We start from the raw sequence: 14,358 nt of genomic DNA, 5'->3' as shown, positions 1-14,358 counted from the left end.
ATCCATTTAGTGTTAGTCAGAAATGATGATGTATTGTTATTCATGCTACCTCATCATATTATCAGAGCTTATGAATTAATAAATCATAATACTAGTGATAATCCATACTGTATTTTCTACAGTCCAATTCAGAGCATATCACTTGGAACTATGCATCGCCCTAAAACATTTTCAGTACAATGGTACTGTATGTGTGAATCGGTTTTTGCCAAAATGTTTCCCCGTTTCCGTATACCATCTTGATTATCATTATTGCGCATAAAAAAATTTGTCATTTTGCCTGCATAAGATTCAGCAGACTCAAAACTAAGGCTTGTCAGAAAAAACGGGTCCTACTTTAAGTGTTAAAAATTAAAGTACACTATCGATGCTTCATTATGGTGGTAAATGAATGCAACCTGCAACGAGTGCTTGGTGGTATTGTACAAACCCCAAAACCAGTGAAGTTGGCACACTGTGTAATTTGTAAAAACAAACAGAATACAATGATTTGCAAGTCCCTTTCAATGTATATTCAATTGAATAGACTGCAAAGACAAGATATTTAATATTTGTTTTGCAAATAATCATTAACTTAGAATTTAATGGCAGCAACACGTTGCAAAAAAGTTGGCACGGGGGCATGTTCACTACTGTGTTACATGGCCTTTCCTTTAAACAACATTCAGTAATCCTTTGGGAACTGAAGGGACCAATTTTCAAAGATTTTTGGGTGGAATTCTTTGCCATTCTTTCTTGATGTACGGCTTAAGTTGTTCAACAGTCTCTCTATTTTAGGCTTCGTATTGTGCCACACATTTTCAATGAGAGACAAGTCTGAACTACAGGCAGGCCAGTCTAGTACCCACACTGTTTTACTATAAAGCCACGCTGTTGTAACACGTGGCTTGACATTGTCTTGCTGAAATAAGCAGGTGCGTCCATGATAACGTTGCTTGGATGGCATCATATGTTGCTCCAAAACCTGTATGTACCTTTCAGAATTAATGGTGCCTTTTTTCCACATGTGCCAGCTTTTTTGAAACATGTTGCAGGCATCAAATTCGAAATGAGCTAATATTTGCAAAAAATAACGAAGTTTTTTTGTTTGAACGTTAAGTATCTTGTCTTTGCTTTCTATTCAACTGAATATAGGTTGAAAAGGATTTGAAAATCATTGTATTATGTTTTTATTTACAATTTACACAATGTGCCAACTTCACTGGTTTTGGGTTTTGTACACGTAACGTCTTGTAAGTAATGTAGCTTTCCAACGCTCCTTTTAAAAGTATTACTACCCTTAACATGCCAACAGCAGCCCTCATAACAGTACTAGCCCCACAGTGCTAGGCTAGCTAGTAGCCACAACAACAACAAAGCCTTTCCCAATTATGGTTACAGCCAGCTAGGTTGCGTTCATGGACCTTGGAATTAGGAGACTCAATATTACAAAAGTCGCTTTGTGCACGTTCCCTATTTTTGATATTCCTACTGTAATTATGAAAATTTGTTGTGGATTGTATTATTTATTTTTGAATGTATTACTCAGTAATTGAAATACTTCAATTATATAAAATCAATAACTATCGTAGTCTGTTTAACTTGAATGTCACAAAATACCATGCAATGAAAAGGGTTTGGTTTTTTTTTTTTTACAAAAAATTGCACATTTTTGATGTTACGCCACCGTTTTTCAATTGCTGATTTGTTACTAGCATAGATTAAAATGTAATCGATAGCCACCCCTACTCAAAATCTAAAAAAGGAATCCCACGCGTTGATGACTCAGTCGCTGTGATTTTCTTTGAGTATGAATGCAAAATAAGCTACCATGGAGCCAAAGAAGTGTGCAGGTGACAGCACTTTGATAAATGAGATGAGAAACACTTGATTTGAAGAAATACCTTGTAACAAAGTACAAAGATGGCATCCCCCCCTCCGTTATAAAAAAAAAAGTGTCTATACAATTACACAGCTCTGGATTGCACTACCATTTATGCTGCTCCCAACATCTTTAAGAAGAAAAAATATTTTTACTTATGTTAGCCACAGATTGACAGCAGTACGAAATATTTTGTATGTTTATTTGCATACCTTAATTGTTAACAAACGGTGCCTGTCACTCGGCAGTAAAATGGCTGATCAAACAAAACAGAAATTATCATCATGGCTAGCTGCGGACAACACAGACACTTGTAAATGTGTTAGCATATTAAATAATGCTAACAGCGCTAGCTTTATTACGTTACGACAGCACATACAAATATGCATGAAAACACTCCCACGGACATCACACATGGGACAGCTTAGTAAGTATGAATTGTTTTAGTTGTATTGTAAAACTCACAACCGCTGCTTGGAGTGATGAATGAATAATAATTTTGAGCAGACACGCCTGTGGACGGTTATATTTCCGGTTGAAAGCAAAAAACAGGAAGTACATTTACAACCTGCAGTGAGCAAACTCGTCCAAAAGATAGTACAAACAATACCGCACCTTTTCAGTCTCTCTTACAGTGTAATATGGAAACTGATTGTTGAATATAAAACATTAGAAGAAAAATCCAAATATAGCCGCAGGGTTTAAAGCGATTGAAAAAAATTGCCGCAATTCAAGAATATTTTCCGTCCAAATAAAGAATGCCTCCATTTCTTTAAGCAGTTCATTTGTTCATCCTCATCCGTTGCCCCAATGTCCCGTCCTCCGCCCCAACAACGCAGCTCTGAGCAGCTTAGTGTACCCTTCTGCCATGTTGGAGGAGACACAATGGGCAGAGAGCTCTGAGGAGATGGAAGGGTACCAAGCTGACATGCAGGACAGGAAAAAAGCATTGACCTCATTCCTTAGCTCATCCATCTTGTCCATCCTCCACCTGCATCCCACCACTGAACCATCCATCCAACGCCACCCTTCTGAGACTGGCATTCCAGATGTGTCACAACTGACAGGTAGAAACATACATCCACCCATCATTGACACCATCATCAGTATTTAACATGCATTTTATCACGACAAAACTTTCCAGTGAATAGAAATATGTGTATTTTTTAATTATGTGTATGTTTTCACACACAGACAAGGATCTCAATGACAGTGCTGTGCCATCTGGTTTTGTGGACAACGACGAGCTGCAGCATCACGGTAAAGCTTTGCGGATAGCCGTTTAGAGGATTCCGCAAATACAGATGTATTACCCTGGCAGGAATTAGAGTAAATCCATGAAATCGCTATCATGACCTTGTTTTATTTCAATCTGCATGCTGACCACAGAAGCAAAACAAAATAGGACCCAGGAAAACGTGGATCTGCTGCCCCCTTTGTGTCACTAACAATACATCCATCCATTTTCTACCGCATGTCCTTTTCGGGGTTGTGGGGGGTGCTGAAGCCTTAAATGTATTTCAGTCACCAGTCTAAAAAGTATGCACCCCTGCACAAAGCGACCAAATTGAACAAAGTCTACCAAGTCAAATTCCCTGAGTGGTGAACATATTTGGCCACTAAATCTGATTCTGATATGTACAAACCCCGTTTCCATATGAGTTGGGAAATTGTGTTAGATGTAAATAAAAACGGAATACAATTATTTGCAAATCCTTTTCGACCCATATTCAGTTGAATATGCTACAAAGACAACATATTTGATGTTCAAACTGATAAACATTTTTTTTTGTGCAAATAATCATTAACTTTAGAATTTGATGCCAGTGACACATGACAAAGAAGTTGGGAAAGGTGGAAATAAATACTGATAAAGTTGAGAAATTCTCATCAAACACTTATTTGGAACATCCCACAGGTATGCAGGCTAATTGGGAACAGGTGGGTGCCATGATTGGGTATAAAAGCAGCTTCCATGAAATGCTAAGTAATTCACAAACAAGGATGGGGCGAGGGTCACCACTATGTAAGCAAATTGTCGAACAGTTTTAGAACAACATTTCTCAACGAGTTATTGCAATGAATTTAGGGATTTTACCATCTACGGTCCGTAAAATCATCAAAAGGTTCAGAGAATCTGGTGAAATCCCTGCACGTAAGCGATGATATTACGGACCGTTGATCCCTCAGGCGGTACTGCATCAAAAACAGACATAAGTGTGTAAAGGATATCACCACATGGGCTCAGGAACACTTCATAAAACCACTGTCAATAAATACAGTTGGTTGCTACATCTGTAAGTGCAAGTTAAAATTCTGCTATACAAAGCAAAACCCATTTATCAACAACACCCAGGAACGCCGCTGGCTTCGCTGGGCCCAAGCTCATCTAAGATGGACTGATGCAAAGTGGAAAAGTGTTCTGTGGTCTGACGAGTCCACATTTCAAATTGTATTTGGAAACTGTGGATGGGGTGTCCTCCGGAACAAAGAGGAAAATAACCATCCGGATTATTATAGGCGTGAAGTTTAAAAGCCAGCATCTGTGATGGTATGGGGGTGTATTAGTACCCAAGGCATGGGTAACTTACACATCTGTGAAGGCACCATTAATGCTGAAAGGTTCATACAGGTTTTGGAGCAACATATGTTGTTATCCAAGCAACGTTATCATGGATGCCCCTTCTTATTTCAGCAAGACAATGCCAAGCCACGTGTTACAACAGCGTGGTTTCGTAGTAAAAGAGTCCGGGTACTTTCTTGGCCCGCCCACAGTCCAGACCCGTCTCCCATCGAAAATGTGTGGCGCATTATGAAGCGTAAAATACGACAGCGGAAACCCCGGACTGTTGAACGACTGAAACGCTACATAAAACAATGGGAAAGAATTCCACTTTCAAAGCTTCAATTAGTTTCCTCAGTTCCCAAACGTTTATCAATTGTTGTTAAAAGAAAAGGTGATATAACACAGTGGTGAACATGCCCTTTCCTAACTATTTTGGCACGTGTTGCAGCCATGAAATTCTAAGTTAATTATTATTTGCAAAAAATAATAAAGTTTATGAGTTTGAACATCAAATATCTTGTCTTTGTAGTGCATTCAACTGATAATGGGTTGAAAATGATTTGCAAATCATTGTATTGCGTTCATATTTACATCTAACACAATTTCCCAATTCATATGGAAACGGGGTTTGTACATTATAGTTTTATTGTTGTAGTTCATAATAGTGTAGTGCAATGCAATTATACTGATAGCTATATTAGCAGCTTATCATTGTAACACTTTTGGAGTCCAGGATAGGATTCAGTGGTTTTACGTGCTCGTGTTTACTTTTATTTAACCTTAACAACTTCATCTTGCCTCGATTAGTTTACTTTTTTGTGTGTGCACCCTCACATATGTTACTAGACATTCTCTTTGCTTTCTTTTTCACTTTGGACTGTCAAAATTAACGTGTTAACACATGCAATTAATCACCAAAAAATATTGCATTAATCATTTATAAACACAGATTAATCACACAATTTACTGCACACGCTTCTTTCCCTTATGCCAGTAGTTCTGGAACTTTTTTCACCAAGTGACTGTATGTATTGTACACAATAAATATTGTTTCCCATTCCCTCAAAATCCTGGAAATAATATTCATCAATAAACTACTGTAACTTTTCTTACTAAATGTATTATTTCTTTCTATTTTGGGAGACAAAAAATATCTGTACTCCATTTAATCGCAATGTATAGTTGTTACTTAAACATTGTCTAATTATGCAAAAATATATTATCAAAAAATGAAACCTTTTTTTTAAGAAATAAATACTAATATTAATTATTTCAAATCAAGTTATCTATCAAATTGTGCAATGTAAAAGTAGCAATAGATTTCATGGTAAAATTGTGAAATTGTCTGTGGTTTTTACTGCATTTTTCTCTAAATTAAAAAAAACTACTTTATTGACTGGAATAAGCTATAATGCCGTTTTGGCATTTACAGTAATACACCAAAAAATCTACAATTTTTGATTTGTGGTAAAAAAACAAACACAAACAAACTGGCAGCTCAGGTGCCAAAATGTTACTGTAAAATTGTTGTTGTTTTTTCATTTACTGTAACAAAAAAAAATGTACATTTTACAGTAAAATTCTGGCAACCGAGCTGCCTGTTTTTTTTACCCTAAAAACAGCAGTAATGTTTTTCCACTTAGAGTAATATACACTACATTTTGAGGTGAAAGTATTGCAACTTACCATATGTTTTTTACATTTTAGTTTTTTAAAAATCCACAAAAAAATGCATAAGAAAATTGTGTAATAATAGTATTCACTGTTAGAGGCGGCCAAACATAACTGTGATGTGGCCCTCAGTGAAAACTACTTTGACACCTCTGCTCTGATGCTTTGCTTGAATAATGAAAAGCTTTTTCTGCCACCAATAGGAAGGTAGTGTCATGTTTCTTTGTCTACTTATTTTTAATTTCAAAGCAAGTCCCTTCCTGCACCTAAAGGTTATACCAATTAACATGACAAATATTATTGATCCTAAAATCTGTTTTTACTTGACTGATTCAAACCCTTTAAAAGACTCATTTGCAGTGTGAAGTCTGCACGTTTGATCATCTCTGTGTCTGCGTCATCATGACTCACTGGAATTTTTCACAGATACAAGTTAACCTCTACCGTCTCATAATACAATGCAGTATTCACAGCGCTTAACTTTTTCCACGTTTTGTTACAGCCTTATTTTAAAATGGAATTAATTCATTTTTGTCTTTAAAATTCTACACATTCCCGATAGCAGGGGTCACCAACCTTTTTGAAACCAAGAGCTACTTCTTGGGTACTGATTAATGTGAAGGGCTACCAGTTTGATACACACTTAATAAAATTTCCAGAAATAACCAAGTTTCTCAATTTACCTTTAACAAACAAATTTATATGTACAAAAAAAATGGGTATTTCTGTCTGTCATTCCGTCGTACATTTTTTTCCTTTTACGGAAGGTATTTTGTAGAGAATAAATGATGAAAAAAACACTTAACTGAACTTTTTAAAAGAGGAGAAAACACGAAAAAAATGAAAATTAAATTTTGAAACATAGTTTACCTTCAATTTCAACTCTTTAAAATTCAAAATTCAACCGAAAAAAATGAAGAGAAAAACTAGCTAATTCAAATCTTTTTGAAAAAATTAAAAAAAGAATTTATGGATCATCATTAGTAATTTTTCCTGATTAAGATTAATTTTACAAATTTGATGACATGTTTTAAAATATGTTAAAATCCAATCTGCACGTTCTTATAATATATAACACATTGGGCCAAGTTATATTTCTAATAAAGACAAATCATTATTTCTTCTGGATTTTCCAGAACAAAAATTTTAAATTAAATTTAAAAGACTTTGAAATAATTTAAATTTGATTCTACAGATTTTCTAGATTTGCCAGAATATTTTTTTTAATTTTAATCATAGTAAGTTTGAAGAAATATTTCACAAATATTCTTCGACGAAAAAACAGAAGCTAAAATGAAGAATTGAATTTAAATTTTTGTATTATTCTTTACAATAAAAAAAATAAATTTACTTGAACATTGATTTAAATTGTCAGGAAAGAAGAGGAAAGAATTTAAAAGGTAAAAAGGTATATGTGTTTAAAAATCTTAAAATCATTTTTAAGGTTGTATTTATTCCTCTAAAATTGTCTTTCTGAAAGTTATAAGAAGCAAAGTAAAAAAAAATAAATGAATTTATTTTATTTATTCAGCTGCATTCGGACAGTAGGCGGTGTACACCCTGGACAAATCACCACCTCATCGCAGGGCCAATTCCCTATAGTGTCAATATGAAAAAGTTTTTGATTAAAATTTTGGCCAATTTATTAAAATCTAAAAAAAAATACATGTATATTTGTATTCACAGCCTTCGCTCAATAATTTGTTGATGAACTTTTGGGATCAATTACAACCTAGAGTCTTTTTGAATACAATGCCACAAGCTTGGCACACCTATCTTTGGGCAGTTTCGCCCTTACCTCTTTGCAGTACCTTTCAAGCTCCATGAGGTTAAATGAGAAGTGTTGGTTTCCACCCAGGATGTCTCTGTAGATTGCTGCATTCGTCTTTCTGTCTATCCTGGCTAGTTTCCCAGTTCATGCCGCTAAAAACCATCCCAACAGCATGATGCTGCGACCACCATGCTTCACTGTAGGGATGGAATTGGCCTGAGGCATCGTATTCAAAAAGACTTGAGGCTGTAATTGCTGCCAAAGGTGCCAACGTATTGAGCAAAGACTAAATTGTTTTTGAGGTTTTTATTTTTTATAAATGGCAAAATTTACACAAAAAAACAATTCACATTGTTACTATGCATTCTTGTCTGTAGAATTCTGAAAACAAAAACGAATTAATTCCATTTTGGGAATAAGGCTGTACCATAACAAAATGTGTAAAAAGTGAATCCATGCACTAGGCCAGCGGTTGACATCCCAAAATGTTGAATACAAAAAAAATAATCTGTCTGGCGCCTTAAAAAAGTAAAAGCCTTATATAAGTCTTATAATGAAGGCAACACATGATGTTAGTGTCTGTATTAGCTATATTAGCCTACTATCAAAGGCTGACGCAAATCTTCAATGACATAAATGTTGTATTTTTTACTGTACACATTTTTGCAACATTGGAAATCATTAGAAATATGGAGGCTTCTCACAGGATGAGATAACTTTTGGCAGGCTGTCTTCTTCTGATGGATTTATTACAATCTCTGGGTAACGTTTGCTGTGGTCTGGAACAATGTGGCACACAAACAACTATGAGAAATGCAGCTAATATTACATACAGATAATGTGTCATGAGACAAAGTAAATACACAAAGGAAATAAGTAAAGGAAATTAAAAGAGCTCAAATATACCTACAAACGGTGCAGAAAGATGGAATATGTACAAACAGCTAGCCTATATAGCATTTTAGCATCGATTAGCTTGCCGTCATGGATTGCCCAAATATGCCTGATAAGCATTCGCAAATCAATAAAATCAACAAAGATCACCTTTGTGCATTCACGCACAGCATTAAAGGTTTGATGGACAAAATGAGACAAAGAAGGAGTGGCATAAATCACGTCTTTCTGTGGCAGCGTCAGAGGAAGTTGTTCGTAAACAAACTAGTGTTCAAAGATCGCAGAAATTAGTAGGACCAAACGGTACTTGCCAAATACTCATCAGTAAAGCATGTATAACATAAACCGTGGGATATCTAACAATTAGTGAGGTTTGTGTCATGCTGGTTCTCCTACAGAAAATATATATATTTTTAAATGTTTTTTTCTTCATCTTTTTCCATTTTCACACATCTCTGAAAGAGGTCCCGAGAGCCACTAGGGCGGCGCTAAAGAGCCACATGCGGCTCTAGAGCCGCGGGTTGTGGACTCCCGCACTAGGCCATTGGGAAGTACAACCACAATCAATCAATCAATCAATGTTTATTTATATAGCCCTAAATCACAAATGTCTCAAAGGACTGTACAAACATCCTCGGAAGAACCCACATAAGGGCAAGGAAAACTCACACCCAGTGGTACGCCAGTGACAATGATGACTATGAGAAACCTTGGAGAGGACCACAAATGTGGGCACGCCCCCCCCCCCCTCTAGCGGACAATAGTGCTCAACAATACTTTGTTCGTAGTGACACTGACGAAGCATCATCCTTTTTGTAAAGTTTTTGATACAGCTCTGTATTGAGCTCAAGGGATTGTGCGATGAGTGTATGAAAAAGCTTTTCTTTTCTCCTTTCCAGAGTGTAACGCGGCCCCAAATCGAGCTCAAAGTGAGAGCAGTGGTGAGTTCAGCATGAGTCTGGATAATGAGCCCTGGTCAAATGGCAGCAGCCCTGTCCAGCAGACGCCAACTCGCCACTCATCTTCGTCATGCCAACCACCCCGTGACGCCTCCACACCTGAGCCTGACCAGAAGGCCTCCTCCGCAGCACACAAGGAGAAAGCATCGACCATGCCCATGACAAAGAGCCACGATTCAGATCTCAAGCTTATACTTAAACAAAAAGAGCACACTCCGACCCAAGACTTCTGGCTCAAGCGGGGAACACGGAGCATCAGAAGGGGATCAAAGAGAAAAGAAACACGTCGCTCATCCGATTTCGGGGGCATGGTCAGCCCAAATGTCAGATCTAGCTCCAGTAATACTGAATGTACCAAGGCCTCAGCTTCTGCACCAATTACAGTCTTCTGTGTTCAGGGTAAGTCGTCCTCAATGTCTGGCTGCCTCAATTGCTTCTCCAATCCTTTGGGAAAAGAAGGGCGGGTAAAGGGATTCAGGTCTCCCAAAAGTTTCCCTCGTGCCAGCGCTGTGATTACCACAGCTGATGGCCCGTCCAGGTGCCCCAGCCTCAACGGCGACTGCAGGGTGCTTGTCAAGACTGAGACACTTCCTGCAGGAAAGTGCAATAACAACAACCATCAAGAAATAACAATCAAAGCCAGTCAACAACCAGAGCCTGAGCCCATTCCTCCTGTCAAACCTCCCAGAGACCCAGCAGTTATTGTGACCGAAGACCACTCAAAGTCTCCTGTACAGCAGTCTGATTTCAACTCTCAGTTCACCCTCAGCTCTGTCTTTTCTAACACGATCTTCAGTGATTGTGCCGGGACTTTGACAACACCAGACCCTTTTCTCTCAGAGTCCACTTGTAAAGCCACCAGCGAGCCAGGAGTCTACTCGTAACCATGTAGTTGCACAAGGGTAAATAACATCAAATCAACGGTTACGTTATTGAGTAACATAACACATTAGTGCAGGGGTTCCAAACTTAATTTACCTGGGGGCCACTGGGTGCAGAAATTGGGTGAGGCTGGTCCGCAAGAAAAGATTTCTTAAAAAAATCTAACATGCACTTTTTAATGAATTTACCTTCTTTGAATGGCTTTCCCGCCCTTGCAACATACTTGCCAACCCTCCCGATTTTTCCGGGAGACTCTCAAATTTCAATGCACGTCCCGACAATCTCCTGGGGCAACCATTCTCCCTAATTTGTCCCGATTTTCGCCTGGCCAACAATATTTAGGACATGCCATGATAGCACTGCCTTTCAATGTCCTCTACAACATGTCATCGCGTCCACCTTTACGTCATACAAACAGCGTGACAGGCGAGCCGCATGTTGTATGAGGCTTCTGCAGACACACGTTTGTCTGCATAATGCGTTTGTCATTCTTGTTTGGTGTGGGTTCACAGTGTGCCGCATATTTGTAACAGTGTTAAAGTTGTTTATATGGCCACCCTCATTATGACCTGTATGGCTGTTGACCAAGTATACCTTCACATACGTGTATGTTCAAAAGCCAGATACAACATATGACCTAGCTGGCATGCTGTTTGCACAGGTTGTAGAGGGCGCTAAAAGCAGCGCCATTACGGCACCATCTGAACGTTGGTGTTTGGGTAAGAGATCAACAGAAATTTGAGAGAAAGGATGCCCTGAAATTCGTGAGTCTCCCGGAAAAATCGTGAGGGTTGGCAAGCATGACGCTGTCAAGCGCCTTTAATATAAAACTCGCGGGCCGCACTAACATAAAATTTTCACATCAAGGTGAGGGCCGCAAAATAACGTCTCGCAGGCCGCAAAAGACCCGCGGGCCGCATGTCTGAGACCCCTGCTTTAGTGTGTTTTACATGACATTGGGTCTTATTGCACAGACTGTATATTTTGGGTTAGGTTTCTGTTCCTGTCCTATAGATTGTAAAACATATTTAGCATATTTTATCCTGGTAGTGTGATAGTACAAAATTAGAGGCTTACAGTAGGGAAGGGATTCATATCCCGGCCGAGTCACACCAAAGACTATAAAAATGGGAACCATTACCTCCCTGCTTTGCACTCACTATCGAGGGTTGGAATTGGGGGATAAATCACCAAAATAATTCCCGAGTGCTGCCACTGCTACTGCTGCTCACTGCTCACCTTACCTCCCAGGGGGTGCGGGTGATGAGTCAAATGCAGAGGATAATCTCAACGCACTGGTACTTTAACTTTAAAAATATGGTCCCATAATCATTTTACAATGCTGTTTGCTGAAAATGATGGAAAGCGCCACTCTTTATTTGAAATTGCCACAAAACACATTTTTAAATATTCCAAACTCTACTGCCATCTAGCGGCTAAAGTAGATAGTGCGCAACCCCCACCCACACCCCATTCGTTGCGTTTCATGTGTCAGGCAAACTGCGACAAAGGGGGCCATAACATTTCCCTCCCCTTCCTACTGTATGTCAGAAACGGCATCCAGAGCTTAAAAACTTAGGCAGAAATATAATTGATTTGGACCACCGTTAGGAAATACTAAAACAGAGAGGAAATAAATTCCTTCTGCTGCATTAAATATTGTACACTCCAGGTTTGTGTCCCCACTCCTGTGTTTTTAGTGTAATTTGTCTATCCTTTGTTTTTGTTTTTGTACATTTTATGTCCAATTGCTTTACCAGTATTTTTGGATAGATTATATTCCAAGTTTTATGACAGAACGTGAACCTGAAGGAACTGTGATATTCACATGTGATTTAACATGTAAATCTTATCCTTTGTGTTTTATCCATTTTAAAAGAGAAAATATTTAAGCAAAATAGAAAAATGTTTGTCCTTGTTTGAATTGTTTTTTACTGTTCTTATTGGATGTATTGTTGCCAGACATATGATCATTATTGTATTCTACAATAATTTCACACTTTGTACTATGTTATAACCACAAAAATGCTATAAAGCGTGTAGGTTTGAGTTCTTCAATTTCAATTTATGGTTAGTAGCAAACTAATTATGGAGATAAATCTGTCTTTCATGTAACCAAATATGAAATAAAATCACTTACGAACAAAAAAAAGTTTTGGTTGCAAGTCTCTTCTTTTATTTATTTATTTTTGTTTCCTAATCCTTTATTTGGTTATGATCAACTTCAACCTTATGGGCGGGGCCTCTTCTAAATAAAATATTAATTTTGGTTGCAAATCTTTTTTTTGTTCAAGGGTGTGATTCCTGAGGTAACAATTCAATTCAGCACGATTCTCAAATCAAACTAATTTTCGTAATGTAATATTTGGTTTAATAATTGCACTCAAACGTTTTCAAAGCGGGTTAGAGGTTAGAAAAACTCCTTCTGATTTTTTGATTTGGCTTAATTATTTTATTGAAGACATTTGTATTTTACTTTTTATCTTATTACTTACGCAAGATTTGATTTAGTTTTATTTAGTTATTTACTGTACATATATATATATATATATATATATATATCTTTTTTTTCCCCTATAGACCTTCATATGTCTTACTTGTATTTTAATCTTTATCTCGACACATGGCTTCTATTTTACATATTTTACTATTTTTATTTTCCAACGTTCCTCAGATGAGCTATCTGCCTCAGGGGTTATCGGCCGTGCTTGGCATCCTGGTGGCCATGGTCTGATGACCTCCTGGTGCAGATGGCTCCTGTGATAGTGTTTACTCACATGTCTCCTCTGTACTCATTTATGCAATCAATGGTGCCTACAGTTGCGTGTGTGTGTGTGTGTGTGTGTGTATTTGGCATCTGTGTCCGTGCGTACGCATGTGATAATGAGGGATATGGGTCACTGGGGTATTGTTTTTAACTTTGTATTTAACTTTGTAACGCACTTTGCGTTTCATTTGTTTTATGTATGAAAAGCTTTTTATGTATAAAGTTTGATTTGATTCCGGTTGCATGGAGTTTGCCTAAAAACATATTTAAAAAATAAATTGTTATTAAAATATGTATAATTTTGTGTCGATTTTTTTTAAATTATGACCCAATTTACAATCGGGATAAATAATCATGATTCGGGTGTGAATCGTTTTTTTTGTGCACCTTTAATATTGTTCAGAAATGCCACACCCACAAGATTGAAGCTGATTATAACAACAAAAAAAAGTGTTAGCAAGCCAAACTGTTTTGTTTGAAAATAGATATTTTTTTATATCAAATTGTTTTTGTTGGGAAGACTATGTCTCCCGGCTGGCCTAGGAACCCCTCAGGATCCCCCGGGAAGTGCTGGATGAAGTGGCTGGGGAGAGGGAAGTTTGAGCTTCCCCGCTTAGGCTGCAGCCCCCACGACCCGACCTCGGATAAGCGAAAGAAAATGGATGGATGGATAATTTTTTTGTTTGCATAAAAAAGTTTGTAAATCATTGTATTGTTTGCACACCCATTGTTTTCATTGCAGAAAAGGAATACAAATAAAACACAAACAGGATATATGTATAATATATATATATGTATATATATATATAGATTTAGATATATACAGTTTGTGCGTGTGTGTGTGTGTGTTTGTATGTAGTATAATATGTATTTCTTGCGGCACATTAGACCAGTGATTCTGCCGTCTCTTTTCTGCTCTGCCCCGGGGGGCACAGACATCTGCGGTACCCCTCTAAAGTTTCTCATTGTATCCCATTAGGTTGAGTT

General features: G+C 37.5%; 1 protein-coding gene across 8 annotated transcripts in view; it reads left to right on the top strand.

Annotated features, from left to right (window-relative positions):
- LOC133538994 (girdin-like) overlaps positions 1-12,977 on the top strand; it is a 73,718-nt gene extending 60,741 nt beyond the window's left edge. For 3 of the 8 annotated variants that reach the window (XM_061880974.1, XM_061880976.1, XM_061880973.1), the window contains exons 27-29: positions 2,701-2,928; positions 3,056-3,121; positions 9,663-12,977. In XM_061880974.1, coding sequence (XP_061736958.1) covers positions 2,701-2,928; positions 3,056-3,121; positions 9,663-10,606 — 1,238 coding nt within the window. In that variant the 3' untranslated portion in view covers positions 10,607-12,977. The remainder of the gene's footprint in view (positions 1-2,700; positions 2,929-3,055; positions 3,122-9,662) is intronic. The other 5 variants (XM_061880978.1, XM_061880980.1, XM_061880977.1 and 2 more) reach the window with 3 other exon arrangements.
- The last annotated feature ends 1,381 nt before the right edge of the window (positions 12,978-14,358 follow it).

Source organism: Nerophis ophidion, linkage group LG20, assembly GCF_033978795.1.
Source record: "Nerophis ophidion isolate RoL-2023_Sa linkage group LG20, RoL_Noph_v1.0, whole genome shotgun sequence".
NCBI classification, from domain to species: domain Eukaryota; kingdom Metazoa; phylum Chordata; class Actinopteri; order Syngnathiformes; family Syngnathidae; genus Nerophis; species Nerophis ophidion.
This window is presented reverse-complemented; position numbering and strand designations above follow the sequence as displayed.